Here is a 21,175-nt window from a genome sequence, read left to right as displayed (position 1 = left end):
GCGCAAATAATAAAGAAGAAAAAGAGAAAAAAGGACCTCCTCCACTGCCTTTGCCCACTGAATTAGTAAACAAACTCGCGTTTTATTAATAGTCCGCGGAAGCGGACATCGATTGAATGTTTTAAGTTTTCAAGGTTCCGCTCATTACGGCGGTAAGGTGTGGGGGACGGTTCCACCTCTGTTGGGTCATAAAAGTTGTGTGTGTGTGGCCCCTTTGAAAGCTGGCTGGCTCATACGTATCCTGCCTGGTCGTAATTTACAATGCTCAATGCCTCCTGCACCCACCTTGCAATACCTCGCCTCCCCTCTCTTCCCCCCGATGTGTGGTACGTTTGCCTTTGGATTAAGGGGGTTTCGTATGGTTTGATTTCCTTTTCGTTTTCCTCTCCGTTTCCTCTCTGCCACTCAGTGTTTCAACCTCTTGCGAGGCGGCTAATCGATAGGAATGCGTCCACACACATATACACTCCATTAGGGGGACATTAGAAGAAAGCGCGGGAATTTTCCCAACAGCCCAAGACACATGTTCCGTCCCAAATTGGTTCGAAATCAAACGGAAACGAAGGAATCCAGTTGCCAGGCAGCAGCAGAGCAGCAACCGCCTGCTGCTATACATTGGTTTGCTGCTGCTGCTGCTAAATTTCCCCTGCCTGAAAGCCGAATACGATCCGAGTGTTGCCTCCATAGGGGAAGCACCCGAAGTCGGAAAATGGATCCCCGTCACGGCTTCAACCCCTACTGCCTGTCGCCATGCCGTCTGCACGTTCTTTGCTCACCGCTCGGTCGTTGGTAGGTCACGAGACACACTGCACGCCCGCGAGACTTCGGCTACACACGGATGCACTTTTGGCCTACTTATACCAACGCACCGGAGCGTCGCACGACCGCTCGGCGCTTCGGCGTCTGGCATCGTCACAAAGCTACCACAAGCACTTCCTGAACGTATGTTCGCGCGCGTGTGTGTGTGTGTTTGGGTGGGTGGGTGCGTGTATCGAGCTTTTAGGACAAAAAAGCACGCAGGTAAACGATGCGTAAAAGTGTGCGTAGAAGCGTGGGGCTGGTGGAAAGGAGGATGGAGGGTTGTTTGTTGTTGGGATGGTTTCGCGAAAAGCGCAAGGGAACGAAAAACGAAGCTCCCTCGATTGCCCGCTTCTACTGGCACCGAAAGCACAATGTTTACATGTTTTCTCGCCCGCCGAAACTCCGAGTAGAGCGTTACTTACTGCGTGATAATGGGGTGGAAAGTTTTCCTTGCTTCGGTTATTTGCAACCTTTTTCTTATATGTAGAGTTGACGGTTTCACAAAGGGATGAAGGGAAAAAAACCTCGCTTATCAAAGTGAAAGTGCAGCTTGTGCCTGTCCTAAACAGCCCTATGGATAGCTTTGATGTGAAGGAGTCTACTTTATATTTTACCTCCATACCATTGCAGGGACTCTCCACTTCGCTCCGTTCTTAGGTAGGCAAATATGGACAATTTTGATGTAATCGAAAACATACTCTCTCCTGGACTCGCTGAGGTTCTTCTTCTTGGGATGATTAGAGTTACTAAAATGGTCTTCTAAGGCATGGCATCCGACTTCAATCAGAAACTTGAAACTTGTTGGCCGCATTCGAAATGAATATATATTTTTTTTACGTCTTTTGAAACTCAGAATTTTGTCGCTCCTCTAGTTAGATAGCATTCTCGTGAAAATGGTCGCCATCTCGGTTCCCAATAGGGTATTGCTCATGTGCAGACCCTAGGACTTTCCAATTTGATTGTCATTGCCTTGATAATCAATCTATTTGTCTGAATGTTTTGTTATTTTTAGGATTTTGTGCAATTCCTTAGAACAGGACCATGTAGCACTCCGAAGAATATGCTATGCTGCCAGTTCAACCCAACCATCTAGCCTTGGTGTTAAGGCAGGCTACATAACTCCAAGATGGCGCTGAAACTCCGTCGTCTACATAACTGTTGCAGATCTACAGCTACTATTCTGCTCTTTAAATTGTACTGTTAAAGTAGCAATACATTTTTTTTTCTCGACGAGAGTTTCTAGGGTTCTAATACTTGTGGGATACTTTACAGCACCTTTTTTGGAAGAATCCAATAGGAATTTCCAGTGAGCCTGTCCAAAATGGGTACCTTGAGCAGTCCAAACCCATCCTATAAAGTGCATTTCACATAAGTAAGATTCAAGAAAGTATCCCAAACTTCCTGAATCATGATTCATTATTGCCAAACGCTATAAGGCTTTATTGTTCTTGAGCTACCAAAGAACTCAGCCCCTTCAGACTACCCATAAAACCATACGAGACGTAGTCATAGGTACAGAGGGAATATGATTACCACAAAAGCCTTTAGTAAAATAGTGACCAATAACATTATAGGATTGGAATGCTCGAAGCATTAAAGTGAAATCAAGATCCAACAAAAAGGGCGGCAATAATAAAATTGTTTTAGAAACTCATTGTTAAATTAGTTTATTTTAGGATGCTTTTGACTATTAAACAATGAATAACTATGAATATGGATTATCAATCAATCAAATCGCTCTTTTGTCTCACAAAAATGGGATAGTATCTACCGTTCGTTGAATACAAAGTAATATAAACACAACCTGTTTCCTTAATGCCGCTGTTTCAACGTTAAGCAGCTAAAGGAGCTTCAGAATCGCGTTACAGCTTAGGTTCGTTAAGCATAAAATTGTTGCTTAAGCACACTTGAAGAAAAACAAAAATACATATAAACTCTTTCTTTGAGAAACCCAAGCCATCAGCTCCCAGCCTCAAAGCCGTTTCAGCTTTGCTCTCAGTGCAGTCCACCGCTGTAATACTGCTAGATGCCTTATCCATTTGGTGTCCTTTCCACTTCCCTGTTATCGAATGGACAGGCAAGTTTTTCTCCTCTGCCGAAGCCACAAACTTCTAAATCCCAATGTAGCGTGTTCGCGGTTAGTTGTTGGAAGGATGAGAAACGTTCCGTAGCTAATGTGCCATCAAAACACGGACCACCGAGCTCCTCTCAACCACCTTGTGATGCTACAGCGAGCAACAAAAACAACAACAAAGTGTAAAACTTTAACCGTTGTTTTTGTTCGCCTTGTGCCTTCTTTTTTCATCCTCTGTTTTTGTCTCGTGGGATTAGTTTTATTCGATCGAGGGTCGACCGCACCTTGCGGAAACGCGAACGTAAACACAGGCTGCATCCCTGAACAGAAAAAAACAGCACAGTGGTGTAATACACACGAAAAACAAAAATAAATCCAGTTTTAGGGTCCACTACCCGGACACGAAACCTCGAGTCCCTCGTCCAATTATCTTATCTTGACCTTTGCGGAGCGGGAGGGATTTTCTTATCGGATCACCGGGCCCCATGCCAGGCACTGAAGAAGCACCGACGGCATCGAATTTAGAGCCATTACCAAAGATGATCCCGGATCGAAATCGATAATGCGGCACGGCTCGCCCAAGCCTACCACACCCAGCCGAGCCACCGGCCAAAGGGCACACCGGTAATATGCTCGCACGTATGCACGTATGCCCGCTGGAGACGCTCCCGCGGTAGCATCTTTGGTTGGCCGGCTATGCAAAGGGGTTATATTTCGGGCACTTTATTTTTAGGATGTTCGGTGTACGCCGGCTGCCAGCGATGCAGAACAGTCGGTATTTTTATCCTTCAACGATTGAAGGATGCATATTTTATGACCCTTTCGAGAAAAAGGTATGTACTATACGACGGTAGCGTGTTTTTGGTGAGAACCGCACCAAATATGGGGAATGGGTTCCTAAATTCAATGAAACCTCACAAGTTTATTTTGTATGATTGATATAAAATTTAAATTTCAATAAAAAAAATTCAAAAACATGTAAGCGTACTATATACATTATTTAAAAAAAAAACATATATATTTATATATTAGTTTCTTTGACAGTTTGTCCATTTTGTTGTAGCTGAATAAAATATTAATAAGGAAAGGTACCATTCTGGTTTTTTCACAAATGTAACCAACATAACATTATTATTTATCATGATTATCTTCTTTTAAAGAACATTAAAATATTTTTTTTAATCAAAGAAATTTAACGAAAAATACACTGGTAAATAATTTTGAAACTCTTTTCTACGTTGTTAGTTAAACATAACTTTGTTAGTAAATTATAGTTTATTAAGTATTGGAGTTTGTAGACTAAAAAAGATATACGAACAAATTATTTGATAAAAGCTAAATGTTTTCCAACTATGATTCAATCATAGTTCGTGTTTCATTCGATAGGACTATAAATAGTTCCAAACATTACAAATAACATTAAAATTTGTAAAGTTTTCCAATTGTAGCCTTACTGTTCGTTGTTTGTTTGAGCATAATTGAACAAATCACTTGAAATCATATTTTTATGAACAGAAATTTGCAATTGCTGCATGCATTTGAATTACAAATTATTACATCCAGTTACCTCCTTAGCTAAATGTTACTTCTAAATGGTACTTTTTTGAATCAGTGCAAATAGTGCGATAATGTTTGGAAGCTATTGTTTTCAGCTGTTAAACATTAGATGAAGTTGAAGAAGTTGAAGATACATTTTACTTCGGTTATCTCATTTAACTGTGATCAAAACTTACTCAGATTATATCACCTAAGTTCATTCTTATTCACTATTTTATTGAAAAAGTTTCCGAGCATAGCAATCATTTCGACAAATAATTTAAAATTACATTAGCTCCAGTCGATGACTCTTATAAATCACGTTGATGTTTGCTGTAAAACGGACATGGATCACTTCTTATCCGTGCAGTTACTTAATATGTCATTTTATAACTATAAATTGGTCACGTCAAGCCAGTGCATTCACGGAAAACAAAAATACCTCGCTATAGTGCGTCAAAAAATTAAGTCAAAAATATGTAGAATAAAATTCCCGTCAATCACTCTTGCTGGGAAACACATTTTTAAATTCTCCGCCAAAGTTAACCAAACACTGTTTTGCTTATCCCTTTAGATGCACCAAGGCAAACATTATTCCTATCTCCAACCGAAGTGCATGGATATCAAGCACTAAAATTAGATAAAACCCCATCTATCTGCCGATGTCAACCTCCACCTCAACGCTGCTCACCACCCGTACATTCAAACGCGCGTTTGACACGATGCGTTATCTTCGACCGTTACGTCCGTGCCACGGGCGATGTCCGCTAGAGGACGCCACCTGCTGTCGTGCTTCGCCGCACGAAGTCCGCCGATCCCGACACCGCGGTGGGATGGTGTATTTAACCACACGGCCTGGGAGAGAGAGAGCTAAGTTCGGTGCCAGACACAGCGAGGGACAGAAGTCGATTTCCCGGCCTTTCATCGCAAGCAACATTCGATTGCATTTCCCAAACCCTCATCCCGTGTAAAACCACCTCACTTTACATCCACAATGGCCGTCTGGGAAGGAAAGAAGTACAAGATGGAGAAGTCGGAGGGATTCGATGACTACATGAAGGCTCTCGGTAAGTACAGACGATCGTCAGCGGTGAGGTGTGTGGGGAGTGCAAGTGGGGGGCCTAAAAACGCCGGTTCGTTTTCCCAAACGATCGGAAGCCAAAGTGGGTGTGAAATGCGTGTGTGGTTAGAAAAAACTTGTGTAAAGCTAGCAGATTCCACATCGTTTGTCACAGTTTTAGTTGAATCTTTTGCAAAAATCAGCATCAATAGGAGACAGTGGGTCAGTGTAATTTAGAACACATCGTGCGAGCTATCATCCGATGCTGTATATCTGCTTCTTGCTGTCTCTCTCCTTCTATCTTTCGGTTGTCGTTTGCTTTCAGTCTAGCCTACTACAACGAGCAAAGTTTCTCTCAGCTACGCACCACATCGTGCGATGCAAGGGCGCGTTTGCGCTGAAGAGAATCCAAAGACCAGAATGAAGAGAGGGGTGAAATGAAACGGGTAGTTAACACGCTAACATCGTTCGTTGGTTCAGCACAAAAAATACGCAATACGAAGCTCTCCTGGAATGACGAGCCAGCGAATTCCTTCTCGATGGCATCCTGCTGCTTTATCTCGAAAATTAGTTTATATTTTTAAACTGAACTGTTCTGTTGGAAGAACAGCATTCCTTGAATCGATTTGTTTGCAACTTGCACAATACAGTCTCGCGCCATTGGATGCAGAAAAGACCGGTTTTTCTAACCGGCCGGCTCAACGATGCATCGATAGTGCTTCTTTGCGAACGACACAACACGCTGAACAAATGTAGCGAAGAGAGAAATGTCCGCGTGTCGATTAGATGGCACGGGTCGATGGCCTTTCCAACGATTCAAATACACACTTGCGCGCAGCGTAGTTGTTGTGTTGCGTATTGTCGCATCTATTCCGCTTGGGGGGCTTGTCAAGCGGATGGGCAAAAGCAGGCGGTGCAATGTTCTGTGCTGTCATTACTTCATGGCACACTTTTCCGGTCACGCTTGAGTACTTTCCAATCCGTCACAAACATACAAGAGTGGCGCGATGCCCGAAATCACGTGGTGGACAATGTTTGAATTTGTGTCGTTGCAGCAAAATAACACTTTTTTGTATGAAATGAGTCACTGCAGAGCGTCAATTTCGCTTTCTAAAGGTACATTTGTCCACAACAACAAAGTACATGTAGCTCCATTTTCAAGTCGCTTCAAGTGACTCCTTATGGCAAAATTTGTGTTTATTGCATTAATCATACTCAATTTGCCGCACAACGGGTTCATAAGAGGAACGGCAGACTTCCTTCCAATGAAAGCAACGGTGCATTGCAAATACCAGACAGACACTTCCGGAGAATCACTTGGCTTCTTCAATCGCTCACGAACTCACGTGACGATGACTGGAAGAATGCACTCAGCAGAAAGTAAAATGCCATAATCAAATGGTCTACAGTGCATGACCTCTAGACGGCTTCCTTTCTGGCGGTGCAATAAAGAGATCTCGCGCGCGTTGTCTGACCGAGACCATTGTGAATCAATTAATATCAATCCAATTGCCGGTCAGTGCGGCTGCGTTTCTTTCCCCACATCCGCGTGCCAGAGCTGCACAATACAGCGGTTTGTTGTAGCTGAAGTATTTTCCCATGCCACCCGAGGTGACACTTGTCATACAATCCAACGGCGGTAGTCAGACTACCCGATCCTTCCCAAGAAGAGGCCCCTTTGGAGGCCGAGCTAACGCAACGGAATCTCTGTTTAAACACGACCCGCAGGCCAACATACACCGTGGCAGAGGCTTAAGAGGTTCAATTGGGTAAAGAAGAGGGCAGCATAATTGAATCAAGAATCCATTATATTATCCCATTTACACTCGTTTGTCGGTCAGGGGTGAGGGCAGTAGTCAACTGCCTGAAGAGAACTGAAGTGACGGTGGACGTTGTTATCTCCTCGGTGGCCAGATCGAGAACCGATGTTCCCGATGACGACACCAACAGCACTGATTGCGGAAGGCAGCACAAGATAGCACGATAGATGGAAGGCAGCACGATGGATAATAGACCAACTTCATTATCATTAACGCAACGAATTAGGCTTCTTCCCATATTTTGCGTCAGCCCTGGGCCATATCAGCTGATCAGTGTAACACAATTAATCCTCACCATTTCGCAAAATATGTACAGTTGACGCCATATTTGCGTAAAACATGTAATTATAATGATGCCTCGTGTGTTCCCCCATTGCCGCTCTCCCTGGTAGAGACAAGCGAGCAAAACACAAAAAAGCATTAGCTGCACTACTACCTGTTGCTAACGATTTTGTCAGGTCGACACGCAATGTTTATTGCATAATTTCGGTTCATTTAAGCGTCACTTGAAATTACCGATCCAACAAAGCGGCGTCGTCGACGACGGTGTTGTCGTCGCCCGGTCGGTGTGGCCTGTGGTTGGGTCGGGTAGTTTTCCATCGATTGTTAATCGAGCTGGAATTAATGCTTTCCGTCGTCGCTTCCAACCAGCAGCAGCAACTCGTAGCACTTTCGAGGCAGGACAAATTTAAACCGAAACGTTTGTGGAACAGGCCAGTAGAACGGGAGAACCCAAAAGAAAAGACGGAACGGAGGGCGTGCTGGTGTTTGATGGATTTATTCGACTGTACCCAGATAAGCGATGATAAGACTCGCAAGTTGCACTCCAGCAGAGACCTGCAGGGACGTTTGTCTTTTTCTCAGTATGCCTCAGTTGGGTACATTGATTAAAGGCCTAAATATCGATAAGCCAGTAAAAGACCCAGTTGCCAGTCATTAGGTCTCGGCCCGGCAAGGCTTGTAATCGGTGCTCGATAAAAAGATGAAACATTTCTACACTTTGTGTGATCGAAAACTTACTTCACGCGGGAATGAACGTGGCCCAGGAAAGATTGTAGGGAGAAAAAGCGCCGGAGTGCAAGATTAAGACGTCCCGAGCACCTTTGAACTTTCGTGACGGGGGCCGCTTATCGGGGAATTGAGCTTAACAGTTGAGCCCTCGTGCTGCGGTCAGTTTAAAATAAACATAATCGCCCTGATTGTTCCCTTGCCGCACGCTATAGGTAGTAGTAGGTGAAGCAATCTGTTATCAGCAACTGCAAACGTGAGAAAAAAATATGTTGTGTAACGATGCAGTCATATTTCCAGAAGGATGTTTGCTCTGTTTGCACCTTAGTGGGCAGCCTAACGGGCAGAATACTCTTCGACAGTTCTTTCATTTGGTAGACTTATTGATTTTTTTTTCTTCCATTTCGTACCAAGCCTCCGACGAATGAAGTATGCATATTAAGCATCAGCCATCCATAAGCGGACAAAGAACGTGGAATAATGCTCATTACCTTAGTACCGCACTCATTGCACGAATATATTTGTGTGACATAAATGGTTGTTTTCCTGCTAGTATAAAGTTCCTAAACTTCCTGAACCACAGGCATCAGTAATGTGCTGCAGACACGGGACGTTGAATTAATTTCCGACGCTGCACCAGGAAGTGGTCGGCATCGTCCAGTAGCAAATGCGCCAAGTCGGCACGCTACCACTCTCTCGTAACAGCATTGGTATTGGTGTACGTTATCGACGTTTGGGTTGGACTTTGACTATACCTTGCCCTTCATGCGGAGTTAGAACCTAAGTCCAACCCTGCCATAGCACGGTAATCAGCTGTAATGTACTCTCCCCTCTATTGCATTGGCGTAGGGTGGGTGTGTTATGTGATAGTGGCGTCAAATTATGGACGATCGAATAATGAGGCTATGCCTGCATCAAATGCATTCTTTCGCGCTCAAGGACCATACCCTGACTGCATTGATAACGTCAGTCCCAGCGATTGATAACGATATCAATATCGATATCTTTTGCGCAATATTGACCAACTCTCTCTCTCTCTCTCTCTTTCTCTTCCTTCTCGGTTCAGGTGTCGGCATGGTGCTTCGCAAGCTTGGCAACAGCATCTCGCCCACGGTGGAGCTCGTGAAGAACGGTGACGAGTACACGTTCAACACGCTGTCCACCTTCAAGAACACGACGATCAAGTTCAAGCTGGGCGAGGAGTTCGATGAGGAAACCGTCGATGGACGTATGGTCAAGTCGGTCTGCACCTTCGATGGCAACAAGCTGATCCACGAGCAGAAGGGCGAGAAGCCGACCACGATCGTGCGCGAGTTCACTGCCACCGATCTGACCGCCACCATGACTGCCGGCAACGCCAAGTGCGTCCGCTACTACAAGGCCGTCTAAGAAGGACCGACCGACCGAGCGAGCGAGCTTCTTCGCCGGAGCAACTACACTCGATCTGTGACCGAGTGGACCTTTGCTTTACCATCAGGACATCACATTTCCAGCATCATTCGCATTTAGATTCTACTGCATGGAGAGGACGTAGCAACTAACAGACTAAACGGAGAAACACACACAGACACAGAGCCCTTGCGGGTGAGGAGCCTGCAGACGTGCGGTTGCAAAAGGATGTGTGCGTGCGTGTGTGACTGTATTTATAAGAGACCATCGCGGTGTGGTCGTGGAACGCGTGTGTACGTGTGTGCGTGTGCACGTACCGAAGAAGCGAACAATAGCGATAGTGCGTTTTGCTCATTTGCGATCGTTTATGTATATATTTCGTACGAAATATTATGATTTGATCATAATCCTCAATCCTTGTTTGTGTTGCTCATTCACCAATCGTCAAGAATAAAAAGACCAAGCTTGAAGGAATTACGCTGTACTTTTTATGTTTTTATTTGTATGTTTTTATTTATTTCGATGTTTTCGTTTTTCCCATGTTTATGTTATTTTTAATCATGCTGCTCAATGGACTGCCATGCTAAAAAATTAAGAAAAATAAAAGTAAGTCAAAGCAGAACACTCTTACAAGTAGAACATTCATCTTTACATACTTTAAAATGATGTAAATATAATCAATTTATATCCGAATTGTTTCATTAAAATTTACAAGGCGCACTCATGTTTCAGTATAAATTTGAATTGAACAAATCTCGCACTAATAATCATGTATGATGCTGTAACAAATATTAATAGGGGTTTCATCGATACTGCGTTGGCTTTTACTGGTTTGGCTTTTATTTTAGTTCACATATATTGCTCTCCTTATATATTTAACCCTTCTGTTCCTTTTGCTGAGTTGCGCGCTAGGATGCTAGCTACCAACCGATCATTCTACAGTCTGAGAAATCAGTTCATCTCAAAGAACCGGTCGCGACGGACGAAGCTGTGACTATATAGTACCTACATAGTACCGGTACTCACGTACGCCTTTGATACATGGACACTGTCCAAATCTGACGAAACCCTCTGAGCCACGTTCGAGAGGAAAACGATCAGAAGGATACTTGGCCCGTATGTGTGGAAGGACAATGGAGGAGCTGTTATAATGACGAGCTATACGAGATGTACGACGACCTCACTGTCATGCAGCGTATCAAGCTCGCCAGGGTTCGGTGGGTTGGCCATGTTGTACGCATGGAAACGGACGACCCAGCCCGTAAAGTCTTTTTAGGCCGTCTACAAGAACAGAGGAGGCATGGCGCAAGACCGTAAGCGGTTTCGGACACTCCTGAGGCAGGCAAAGACCGCGAAGCGGTTGTAACGCCGGATAAGTAAGTAAGTCTGTCCCTTTTTGTGTGGATAGCTAGCTACAAACTAGCTCATTTTTGTTCACAAAATAATCACAAACGATCGTTTCATATCAATTGAACTTGGGAACCCATATCAATACATTCTTTTACCTACGTAATAAACCGCAATTTACAACCGCAATCTACTAAGATGCGAAGGGAAAACTTCGTACAGAACGAGAGGCGAATGAAAGGTAGGGCAAAGGTATAGGTACTACTTCCATTGGCACCTTAACGGGACAGGCAACTCGGGAGACGCAAGAAGGGGAACAAGGCAACAGCAGCAATACCAGTAATACAGCAATGATGCAGATGACGAGTTGCCACCACCATCTCTGGATGAGATTGTAAGCGTTATAGAGCAGCTTAAGAGTAACAGGTTCGGTGGTAGCGATGGTGGTCAAGCTGTTCAAGATGCGACCACAGTCAAAATGTATTATCTTATCATGAGAATTTGATAGCAATAAGAACTATCGCAAGAATGAAAGCTGGGCGTCATTCATGCAGTTTACGAAAAAGGCCGACAAGCTGGAATGGACGAATGTTCTTGGCATAATAAGGTGCAAGGATGCAGCGCTAGACAACGACATCCTGGGCACAAACTTTTATCGATAGTTCCAATGGCTTTGCTTCGCGGATGACCAAATGGACCACCAAATGGAGGATGCAAACGCTCTGGGCGTATTTCAGCATACAATAACTCGATTGCTAGGTCAGGTGAAGCAGGCCTTTTCGGAGATTGACTGCCTGCATAGATGGGAAACTGTAGCTAAGGACCGAGCAACCGAAAACTATAAAATAAAACTCACTTAAGACTGAAAGGGCCCATCTACAGAACTCTGTTAAGACTACTAGTTAAAACCATTTCTAGACCTTTAAGATGTGAGGCGCAAATAAACTATCAAAATTACAGCATATTGCTATGGATATGTTCTTGAGACGGCAATGAAGAATTACATATGAAGTCATAATAATGGTTGAGAGTTATTTGAGAATTATCATGTTGTCTTGATATTTTTTTCTAATTTAAATGCTCGCGTAGCAGAAATCCATGTCAAGAAAATTTCACTGTTGAAATACGTTATAATAATTTGAAAAAAAAAGCGCTTCAGTAATATCATATCAATAAAAATGGATTCCATTGGCTTAAGATCAGAAGGACTTTCTTGATCACAAGTTTTGTTGATTTGTAGTGCAATATGTTTGGCTAATATCGTTTTAAAAAGCGCATAGCTTTAGGAAGCGCTTGTGCAGACTAATAAGTGTTAGGACTCTCCACGTACAAAGGAGATAGATACGCGGAACCTAGTATCAGATACGATTTTCGATTTTCTCTATTAATTCCGTGCATAGATCATTTGAATTCGATAAATATCAAATATTCTTTGCAGGGAATAAAATCACCCGCTACAAGCAAGTTGAAGTTGGGCCGGTCTAATGGTACAGTCGTCAACTCGTACGACTTAACAACATGCCCGTCATGGGTTCAAGCCCCAAATAGACCGTGCCGCCATACGTAGGACTGACTATCCTGCTATGGGGGGAATCAATAAGTCACTGAAAGCCAACCCCACAAGTGTGTTGGCAGGCCTTGACCGGCATCGGTTGTTGAGCCTAAGAAGAAGAAGAAGACAAGCAAAAGGAACAAGAAAAATAAATATATTATGGCTGAAAACTGCAAAATACAACTTACGCAGAAGATAGAAATACTCGGCTTATCCACGTTTTGCGTTAATAGCGTATTTCATGTACAACTTGTATAGTCTCAAATAACAAGTCCTTAAACGTGCTTAAGAATACATTTACAGTACAAGCAATACAAGCCAGGAATCAAAACTCCAATTACAGTTTTAACAGTCATTTAAGCGTCTTCAGAACGTTTTAAAGGTTTAGCAACTTTAAAAACTTCTAAGCATCTTCAAAAGACATGTTAAAACTATGTGACTTAGTACACTCATAATAAAGAATACTTTAAAAAATGTTTACGTGTAAAAAGCTTAGGCAATGTTTCTTAGGCCACTCATGGGCTAGAACTTCATCCATGGTGGGCATATTGGTAAACCAAGTGAGTTACCGGGGCCGACCCAAACATAGTTGTAAAAAATAGCATAATATCAGACAAAGTGGATCATATCCGATGGGTTAAGAGGAGTAGTAAATGAGTCAAAAAGTGAATTATCATTGAATGCTGATGCGTGCTGGTCGTGGGGACGCAGCACGTCCAAGTTCGGGGTTTTCCAATCTTCTACTTTTTATCAGTTTTCATTAGTAGTTCAAATGACATGTTGTGTAGCGGGATGTACATCACATTGCTGTGTCTGAAAAATAAGAGCAAGGGTAAAACTTACATACAATGTCTGCATAAAATAATGAAACAGAGTACTAACCGACTCTACACAACAAAACACAGCAGATTCGTTTAAGCTTGGTCTTTTTATTCTTGACGATTGGTGAATGAGCAACACAAACAAGGATTGAGGATTATGATCAAATCATAATATTTCGTACGAAATATATACATAAACGATCGCAAATGAGCAAAACGCACTACCGCTATTGTTCGCTTCTTCGGTACGTGCACACGCACACACGTACACACGCGTTCCACGACCACACCGCGATGGTCTCTTATAAATACAGTCACACACGCACGCACACATCCTTTTGCAACCGCACGTCTGCAGGCTCCTCACCCGCAAGGGCTCTGTGTCTGTGTGTGTTTCTCCGTTTAGTCTGTTAGTTGCTACGTCCTCTCCATGCAGTAGAATCTAAATGCGAATGATGCTGGAAATGTGATGTCCTGATGGTAAAGCAAAGGTCCACTCGGTCACAGATCGAGTGTAGTTGCTCCGGCGAAGAAGCTCGCTCGCTCGGTCGGTCGGTCCTTCTTAGACGGCCTTGTAGTAGCGGACGCACTTGGCGTTGCCGGCAGTCATGGTGGCGGTCAGATCGGTGGCAGTGAACTCGCGCACGATCGTGGTCGGCTTCTCGCCCTTCTGCTCGTGGATCAGCTTGTTGCCATCGAAGGTGCAGACCGACTTGACCATACGTCCATCGACGGTTTCCTCATCGAACTCCTCGCCCAGCTTGAACTTGATCGTCGTGTTCTTGAAGGTGGACAGCGTGTTGAACGTGTACTCGTCACCGTTCTTCACGAGCTCCACCGTGGGCGAGATGCTGTTGCCAAGCTTGCGAAGCACCATGCCGACACCTGAACCGAGAAGGAAGAGAAGAGAGAGAGAGAGAGAGTTGGTCAATATTGCGCAAAAGATATCGATATTGATATCGTTATCAATCGCTGGGACTGACGTTATCAATGCAGTCAGGGTATGGTCCTTGAGCGCGAAAGAATGCATTTGATGCAGGCATAGCCTCATTATTCGATCGTCCATAATTTGACGCCACTATCACAAAACACACCCACCCTACGCCAATGCAATAGAGGGGAGAGTACATTACAGCTGATTACCGTGCTATGGCAGGGTTGGACTTAGGTTCTAACACCGCATGAAGGGCAAGGTATAGTCAAAGTCCAACCCAAACGTCGATAACGTACACCAATACCAATGCTGTTACGAGAGAGTGGTAGCGTGCCGACTTGGCGCATTTGCTACTGGACGATGCCGACCACTTCCTGGTGCAGCGTCGGAAATTAATTCAACGTCCCGTGTCTGCAGCACATTACTGATGCCTGTGGTTCAGGAAGTTTAGGAACTTTATACTAGCAGGAAAACAACCATTTATGTCACACAAATATATTCGTGCAATGAGTGCGGTACTAAGGTAATGAGCATTATTCCACGTTCTTTGTCCGCTTATGGATGGCTGATGCTTAATATGCATACTTCATTCGTCGGAGGCTTGGTACGAAATGGAAGAAAAAAAAATCAATAAGTCTACCAAATGGACGAACTGTCGAAGAGTATTCTTCCCGTGGTGCAAACAGAGCAAACATCCTTCTGGAAATATGACTGCATCGTTACACAACATATTTTTTTCTCACGTTTGCAGTTACTGATAACAGATTGCTTCACCTACTACTACCTATAGCGTGCGGCAAGGGAACAATCAGGGCGATTATGTTTATTTTAAACTGACCGCAGCACGAGGGCTCAACTGTTAAGCTCAATTCCCCGATAAGCGGCCCCCGTCACGAAAGTTCAAAGGTGCTCGGGACGTCTTAATCTTGCACTCCGGCGCTTTTTCTTCCTACAATCTTTCCTGGGCCACGTTCATTCCCGCGTGAAGTAAGTTTTCGATCACACAAAGTGTAGAAATGTTTCATCTTTTTATCGAGCACCGATTACAAGCCTTACCGGGCCGAGACCTAATGACTGGCAACTGGGTCTTTTACTGGCTTATCGATATTTAGGCCTTTAATCAATGTACCCAACTGAGGCATACCGAGAAAAAGACAAACGTCCCTGCAGGTCTCTGCTGGAGTGCAACTTGCGAGTCTTATCATCGCTTATCTGGGTACAGTCGAATAAATCCATCAAACACCAGCACGCTCTCCGTTCCGTCTTTTCTTTTGGGTTCTCCCGTTCTACTGGTCTGTTCCGCAAACGTTTCGGTTTAAATTTGTCCTGCCTCGAAAGTGCTACGAGTTGCTGCTGCTGGTTGGAAGCGACGACGGAAAGCATTAATTCCAGCTCGATTAACAATCGATGGAAAACTACCCGACCCAACCACAGGCCACACCGACCGGGCGACGACAACACCGTCGTCGACGACGCCGCTTTGTTGGATCGGTAATTTCAAGTGACGCTTAAATGAACCGAAATTATGCAATAAACATTGCGTGTCGACCTGACAAAATCGTTAGCAACAGGTAGTAGTGCAGCTAATGCTTTTTTGTGTTTTGCTCGCTTGTCTCTACCAGGGAGACGATGTCGAGGGTAGCGACCAGGGAGAGCGGCAATGGGGGAACACACGAGGCATCATTATAATTACATGTTTTACGCAAATATGGCGTCAACTGTACATATTTTGCGAAATGGTGAGGATTAATTGTGTTACACTGATCAGCTGATATGGCCCAGGGCTGACGCAAAATATGGGAAGAAGCCTAATTCGTTGCGTTAATGATAATGAAGTTGGTCTATTATCCATCGTGCTGCCTTCCATCTATCGTGCTATCTTGTGCTGCCTTCCGCAATCAGTGCTGTTGGTGTCGTCATCGGGAACATCGGTTCTCGATCTGGCCACCGAGGAGATAACAACGTCCACCGTCACTTCAGTTCTCTTCAGGCAGTTGACTACTGCCCTCACCCCTGACCGACAAACGAGTGTAAATGGGATAATATAATGGATTCTTGATTCAATTATGCTGCCCTCTTCTTTACCCAATTGAACCTCTTAAGCCTCTGCCACGGTGTATGTTGGCCTGCGGGTCGTGTTTAAACAGAGATTCCGTTGCGTTAGCTCGGCCTCCAAAGGGGCCTCTTCTTGGGAAGGATCGGGTAGTCTGACTACCGCCGTTGGATTGTATGACAAGTGTCACCTCGGGTGGCATGGGAAAATACTTCAGCTACAACAAACCGCTGTATTGTGCAGCTCTGGCACGCGGATGTGGGGAAAGAAACGCAGCCGCACTGACCGGCAATTGGATTGATATTAATTGATTCACAATGGTCTCGGTCAGACAACGCGCGCGAGATCTCTTTATTGCACCGCCAGAAAGGAAGCCGTCTAGAGGTCATGCACTGTAGACCATTTGATTATGGCATTTTACTTTCTGCTGAGTGCATTCTTCCAGTCATCGTCACGTGAGTTCGTGAGCGATTGAAGAAGCCAAGTGATTCTCCGGAAGTGTCTGTCTGGTATTTGCAATGCACCGTTGCTTTCATTGGAAGGAAGTCTGCCGTTCCTCTTATGAACCCGTTGTGCGGCAAATTGAGTATGATTAATGCAATAAACACAAATTTTGCCATAAGGAGTCACTTGAAGCGACTTGAAAATGGAGCTACATGTACTTTGTTGTTGTGGACAAATGTACCTTTAGAAAGCGAAATTGACGCTCTGCAGTGACTCATTTCATACAAAAAAGTGTTATTTTGCTGCAACGACACAAATTCAAACATTGTCCACCACGTGATTTCGGGCATCGCGCCACTCTTGTATGTTTGTGACGGATTGGAAAGTACTCAAGCGTGACCGGAAAAGTGTGCCATGAAGTAATGACAGCACAGAACATTGCACCGCCTGCTTTTGCCCATCCGCTTGACAAGCCCCCCAAGCGGAATAGATGCGACAATACGCAACACAACAACTACGCTGCGCGCAAGTGTGTATTTGAATCGTTGGAAAGGCCATCGACCCGTGCCATCTAATCGACACGCGGACATTTCTCTCTTCGCTACATTTGTTCAGCGTGTTGTGTCGTTCGCAAAGAAGCACTATCGATGCATCGTTGAGCCGGCCGGTTAGAAAAACCGGTCTTTTCTGCATCCAATGGCGCGAGACTGTATTGTGCAAGTTGCAAACAAATCGATTCAAGGAATGCTGTTCTTCCAACAGAACAGTTCAGTTTAAAAATATAAACTAATTTTCGAGATAAAGCAGCAGGATGCCATCGAGAAGGAATTCGCTGGCTCGTCATTCCAGGAGAGCTTCGTATTGCGTATTTTTTGTGCTGAACCAACGAACGATGTTAGCGTGTTAACTACCCGTTTCATTTCACCCCTCTCTTCATTCTGGTCTTTGGATTCTCTTCAGCGCAAACGCGCCCTTGCATCGCACGATGTGGTGCGTAGCTGAGAGAAACTTTGCTCGTTGTAGTAGGCTAGACTGAAAGCAAACGACAACCGAAAGATAGAAGGAGAGAGACAGCAAGAAGCAGATATACAGCATCGGATGATAGCTCGCACGATGTGTTCTAAATTACACTGACCCACTGTCTCCTATTGATGCTGATTTTTGCAAAAGATTCAACTAAAACTGTGACAAACGATGTGGAATCTGCTAGCTTTGCACAATTTTTTTCTAACCACACACGCATTTCACACCCACTTTGGCTTCCGATCGTTTGGGAAAACGAACCGGCGTTTTTAGGCCCCCCACTTGCACTCCCCACACACCTCACCGCTGACGATCGTCTGTACTTACCGAGAGCCTTCATGTAGTCATCGAATCCCTCCGACTTCTCCATCTTGTACTTCTTTCCTTCCCAGACGGCCATTGTGGATGTAAAGTGAGGTGGTTTTACACGGGATGAGTGTTTGGGAAATGCAATCGAATGTTGCTTGCGATGAAAGGCCGGGAAATCGACTTCTGTCCCTCGCTGTGTCTGGCACCGAACTTAGCTCTCTCTCTCCCAGGCCGTGTGGTTAAATACACCATCCCACCGCGGTGTCGGGATCGGCGGACTTCGTGCGGCGAAGCACGACAGCAGGTGGCGTCCTCTAGCGGACATCGCCCGTGGCACGGACGTAACGGTCGAAGATAACGCATCGTGTCAAACGCGCGTTTGAATGTACGGGTGGTGAGCAGCGTTGAGGTGGAGGTTGATATCGGCAGATAGATGGGGTTTTATCTAATTTTAGGGCTTGATATCCATGCACTCCGGTTGGAGATAGGAATAACGTTCGATTTTGTGTTAAGTTCCAATCAACTTTCAAAATGGACTTTGACCACATCGTGCACAGAAAGTAGCATTTTTGGTGTGAAAATTAGACTACGAAAGAACGGATAAGAATCATTTCAAACTTATCATTCAAACGATCTGAGTTTTCGGCTGTATTCAACACGGACATAACAGTGTTTTATGTTTTAACAATATTTTTTTTTTTGCTCAATTATCTCTTTCTCCATTTTCGTCCCTGTTCTCCCTTAAAATTGCATTGTATTTGAACGGAAAACAATCATTGGACGAAAATGACGTCATTTATATCGTACGATATATCGCCGGTGCAAAACAACGCCTGCTCCATGATTGTTAAGCCCGGTCTACACAAGTCAGCAAGTGTCAGCCAGTGACAGAATGATCAGAATATTGTACTCTTTCGGGTACAAAATTCATCCATTTCACCATTTGCTTGGCTTAAACATTCATTTTTATTATTTTACAATTTATATTACTACAAAATTTCAAGCTAGACGCAGGTGCAAATAAGTTTGATCTCGTTGATAGAATCAACATCGTTCAACATGTGTGCGTGTGGAGCCCGTGCTTTAGCGCCCTATCCCGTGTTGAGTCGTATTCCGTGCTTATGCGCTTCATCTTCTTCTGCCGCCCGACCGTGCTCGTCATCGTGAAGTTGCCCAGCTATGGAGAAGCAGACGTCCGCCAACGTTTGGCCGTTGCCGGAGAAATTACATAAGTGTAGAATTGTGATTTACCAGTAACGGACAGGGCCGTCTCCCGCACGGGTGTAGTTTGCCGTTTTGCCCTATTCGTGTGCCATTGCTATGATGATTGTTCGTAGTGCTGCGTGCAGAACCGAAACTGTGTAGCCTCTTTGCCAGTGATGAAGGGCACAGCTGCCGATAGAGATTGTGAGACAATCCAGGCTTGAGTCACGTTAAGAAAATAAGTGCGTAGGAGCAGTAGTGCGTTTGTGCGTGCCTGCAAAGGAGGTAAAAGCCATATGCATACTTCGTTCCAACACGCGACGGAACTCGAGCAACACAGTGCAATTGAATTGTAGGGTGGTTTTAGGTAAGTAAATAAAGTGCATACAACTGTAACTGGTTCCCACACAAGTACGTGACCGTGCACCGATAACGCGGCACGAGAGAAAATCGATAGCAAAACAAGACAGTTGATGGTTGTGTGGGCAAAGGGAGAAACGAGAAAGAGAGAAAGAGAGGACATGTGTGGTAGAAGAAAAGAAGAAAAGGATGAAGCTAGGGGATGATGTTTTGGTATGGTTTGTTTTCATATTTGGAACCTTACAAATGTCGTGCGCCGTTTGCAATGCGATGGCATACAGTACGTCCCACACCAACCGATGCGTTTAATTTTTGTTATTTATTATCCGCGCCAGGTATTTTTATTGATTTAAACTTTCAACCGAAAATTGAGTAGTTTTTTTTGCTTTCATTCTTTTTCATTTTTTTTTCATTATTAAAAGATTATGTTCTATCTCTTTTTCTAGTACAATTACTGAGTATGCCTGCAGCTAATGATAGAGACAATTATTATCATATTTTCAAGCTGACTGTCGCATCACTATCGATTGTTAAGGCCAGTGGCTACTCATCATTATCAGCACCAGCTGGCACGAGGATGATGAAGTGTGCACGACAAGCGTTATCGAGTTGTTGGCTGTCGGGATGGTTTCCATTACAGCTGATTACGATCCGTGTAGGATGATCATTACCACGTCACATTCCTTGCCGTCTCTAAGTGCTTTTTTTGCGTTATGGTGTTGGCCACTCTTCCGATGTAATGATTTAGGGACACTCCAAATGGTGTGTATGATAAGCTTGCCAAGATTGCTTTCTTGGTGTAACAGATTGCTTTCATTCTACTGTAAATTTTAAATCAATGCTCAACGCGTAATAATAATACAGTGAGACGCCGTTTATCCGGGCGCGTTTTATCGGCCTGTGCGGTTATTCGTGCTGTTGAGAAATGATAGTTCAATTCAAAGGTAACATTGCGAGTCGATATTTAAAAAAAGCGTCATCAGGGCACATTGTAATAACAACAACCAAAACGGTAAAAATCATGGCAAATTCCGTATATTCTCATTATAAAAACAAAAGCTAAGAAGGCTAAGGTTTACCAAAACATAATATAGATTTAAAAAAAAAACTTCAACAATTTGTGATAAAATATATACTTTTATAATTGAGCCGTGTGCGAGGTCGAGTCCCGATGAGCCTAGATAAACGGCGTTCCACTTCACTTCGAAGCTGGAAAGCATAGGTTCTTGATCAAGCATCAGCGCGCGATCGTCTTTTCATACCAAGACAAAGTATCGCGGCTACAGCTATGTTATCGTAATAATGAAACTCCTAAGTGTAAAGCGATATTAATAGCGCTGCCAATTGACAGCATAATTCGTTTGAATAAACAATAAATACGAAGGAGCTGGGAAGGAGGGGTACACTCTGTCTCACACCACCACCTCCTTCGCTACGGGGC

At 44.1% G+C, this 21,175-nt stretch overlaps 2 protein-coding genes across 2 annotated transcripts; one reads left to right on the top strand and one right to left on the bottom strand.

Annotated features, from left to right (window-relative positions):
• Nucleotides 1-5,286: 5,286 nt before the first annotated feature.
• LOC121589322 (probable fatty acid-binding protein) lies at nucleotides 5,287-10,165 on the top strand. The gene is made up of 2 exons (XM_041908130.1): nucleotides 5,287-5,478; nucleotides 9,366-10,165. The coding sequence occupies exons 1-2, from the start codon at nucleotides 5,406-5,408 to the stop codon at nucleotides 9,686-9,688; spliced, it is 396 nt and encodes a 131-aa protein (XP_041764064.1). The 5' UTR covers nucleotides 5,287-5,405; the 3' UTR covers nucleotides 9,689-10,165.
• A 3,331-nt stretch (nucleotides 10,166-13,496) lies between these two features.
• LOC121590833 (probable fatty acid-binding protein) lies at nucleotides 13,497-18,396 on the bottom strand. The gene is made up of 2 exons (XM_041910874.1): nucleotides 18,190-18,396; nucleotides 13,497-14,293 (listed from the first exon to the last, which is right to left on the bottom strand). The coding sequence occupies exons 1-2, from the start codon at nucleotides 18,260-18,262 to the stop codon at nucleotides 13,971-13,973; spliced, it is 396 nt and encodes a 131-aa protein (XP_041766808.1). The 5' UTR covers nucleotides 18,263-18,396; the 3' UTR covers nucleotides 13,497-13,970.
• Between the last annotated feature and the right edge of the window lie 2,779 nt (nucleotides 18,397-21,175).

The sequence above is a fragment of the Anopheles merus genome, chromosome 2R (genome assembly GCF_017562075.2).
Source record: "Anopheles merus strain MAF chromosome 2R, AmerM5.1, whole genome shotgun sequence".
NCBI classification, from domain to species: Eukaryota; Metazoa; Arthropoda; class Insecta; order Diptera; family Culicidae; genus Anopheles; species Anopheles merus.
The sequence above is the reverse complement of the archived record's forward strand: the minus strand, read 5'-3'. Positions and strand labels throughout refer to the sequence as shown.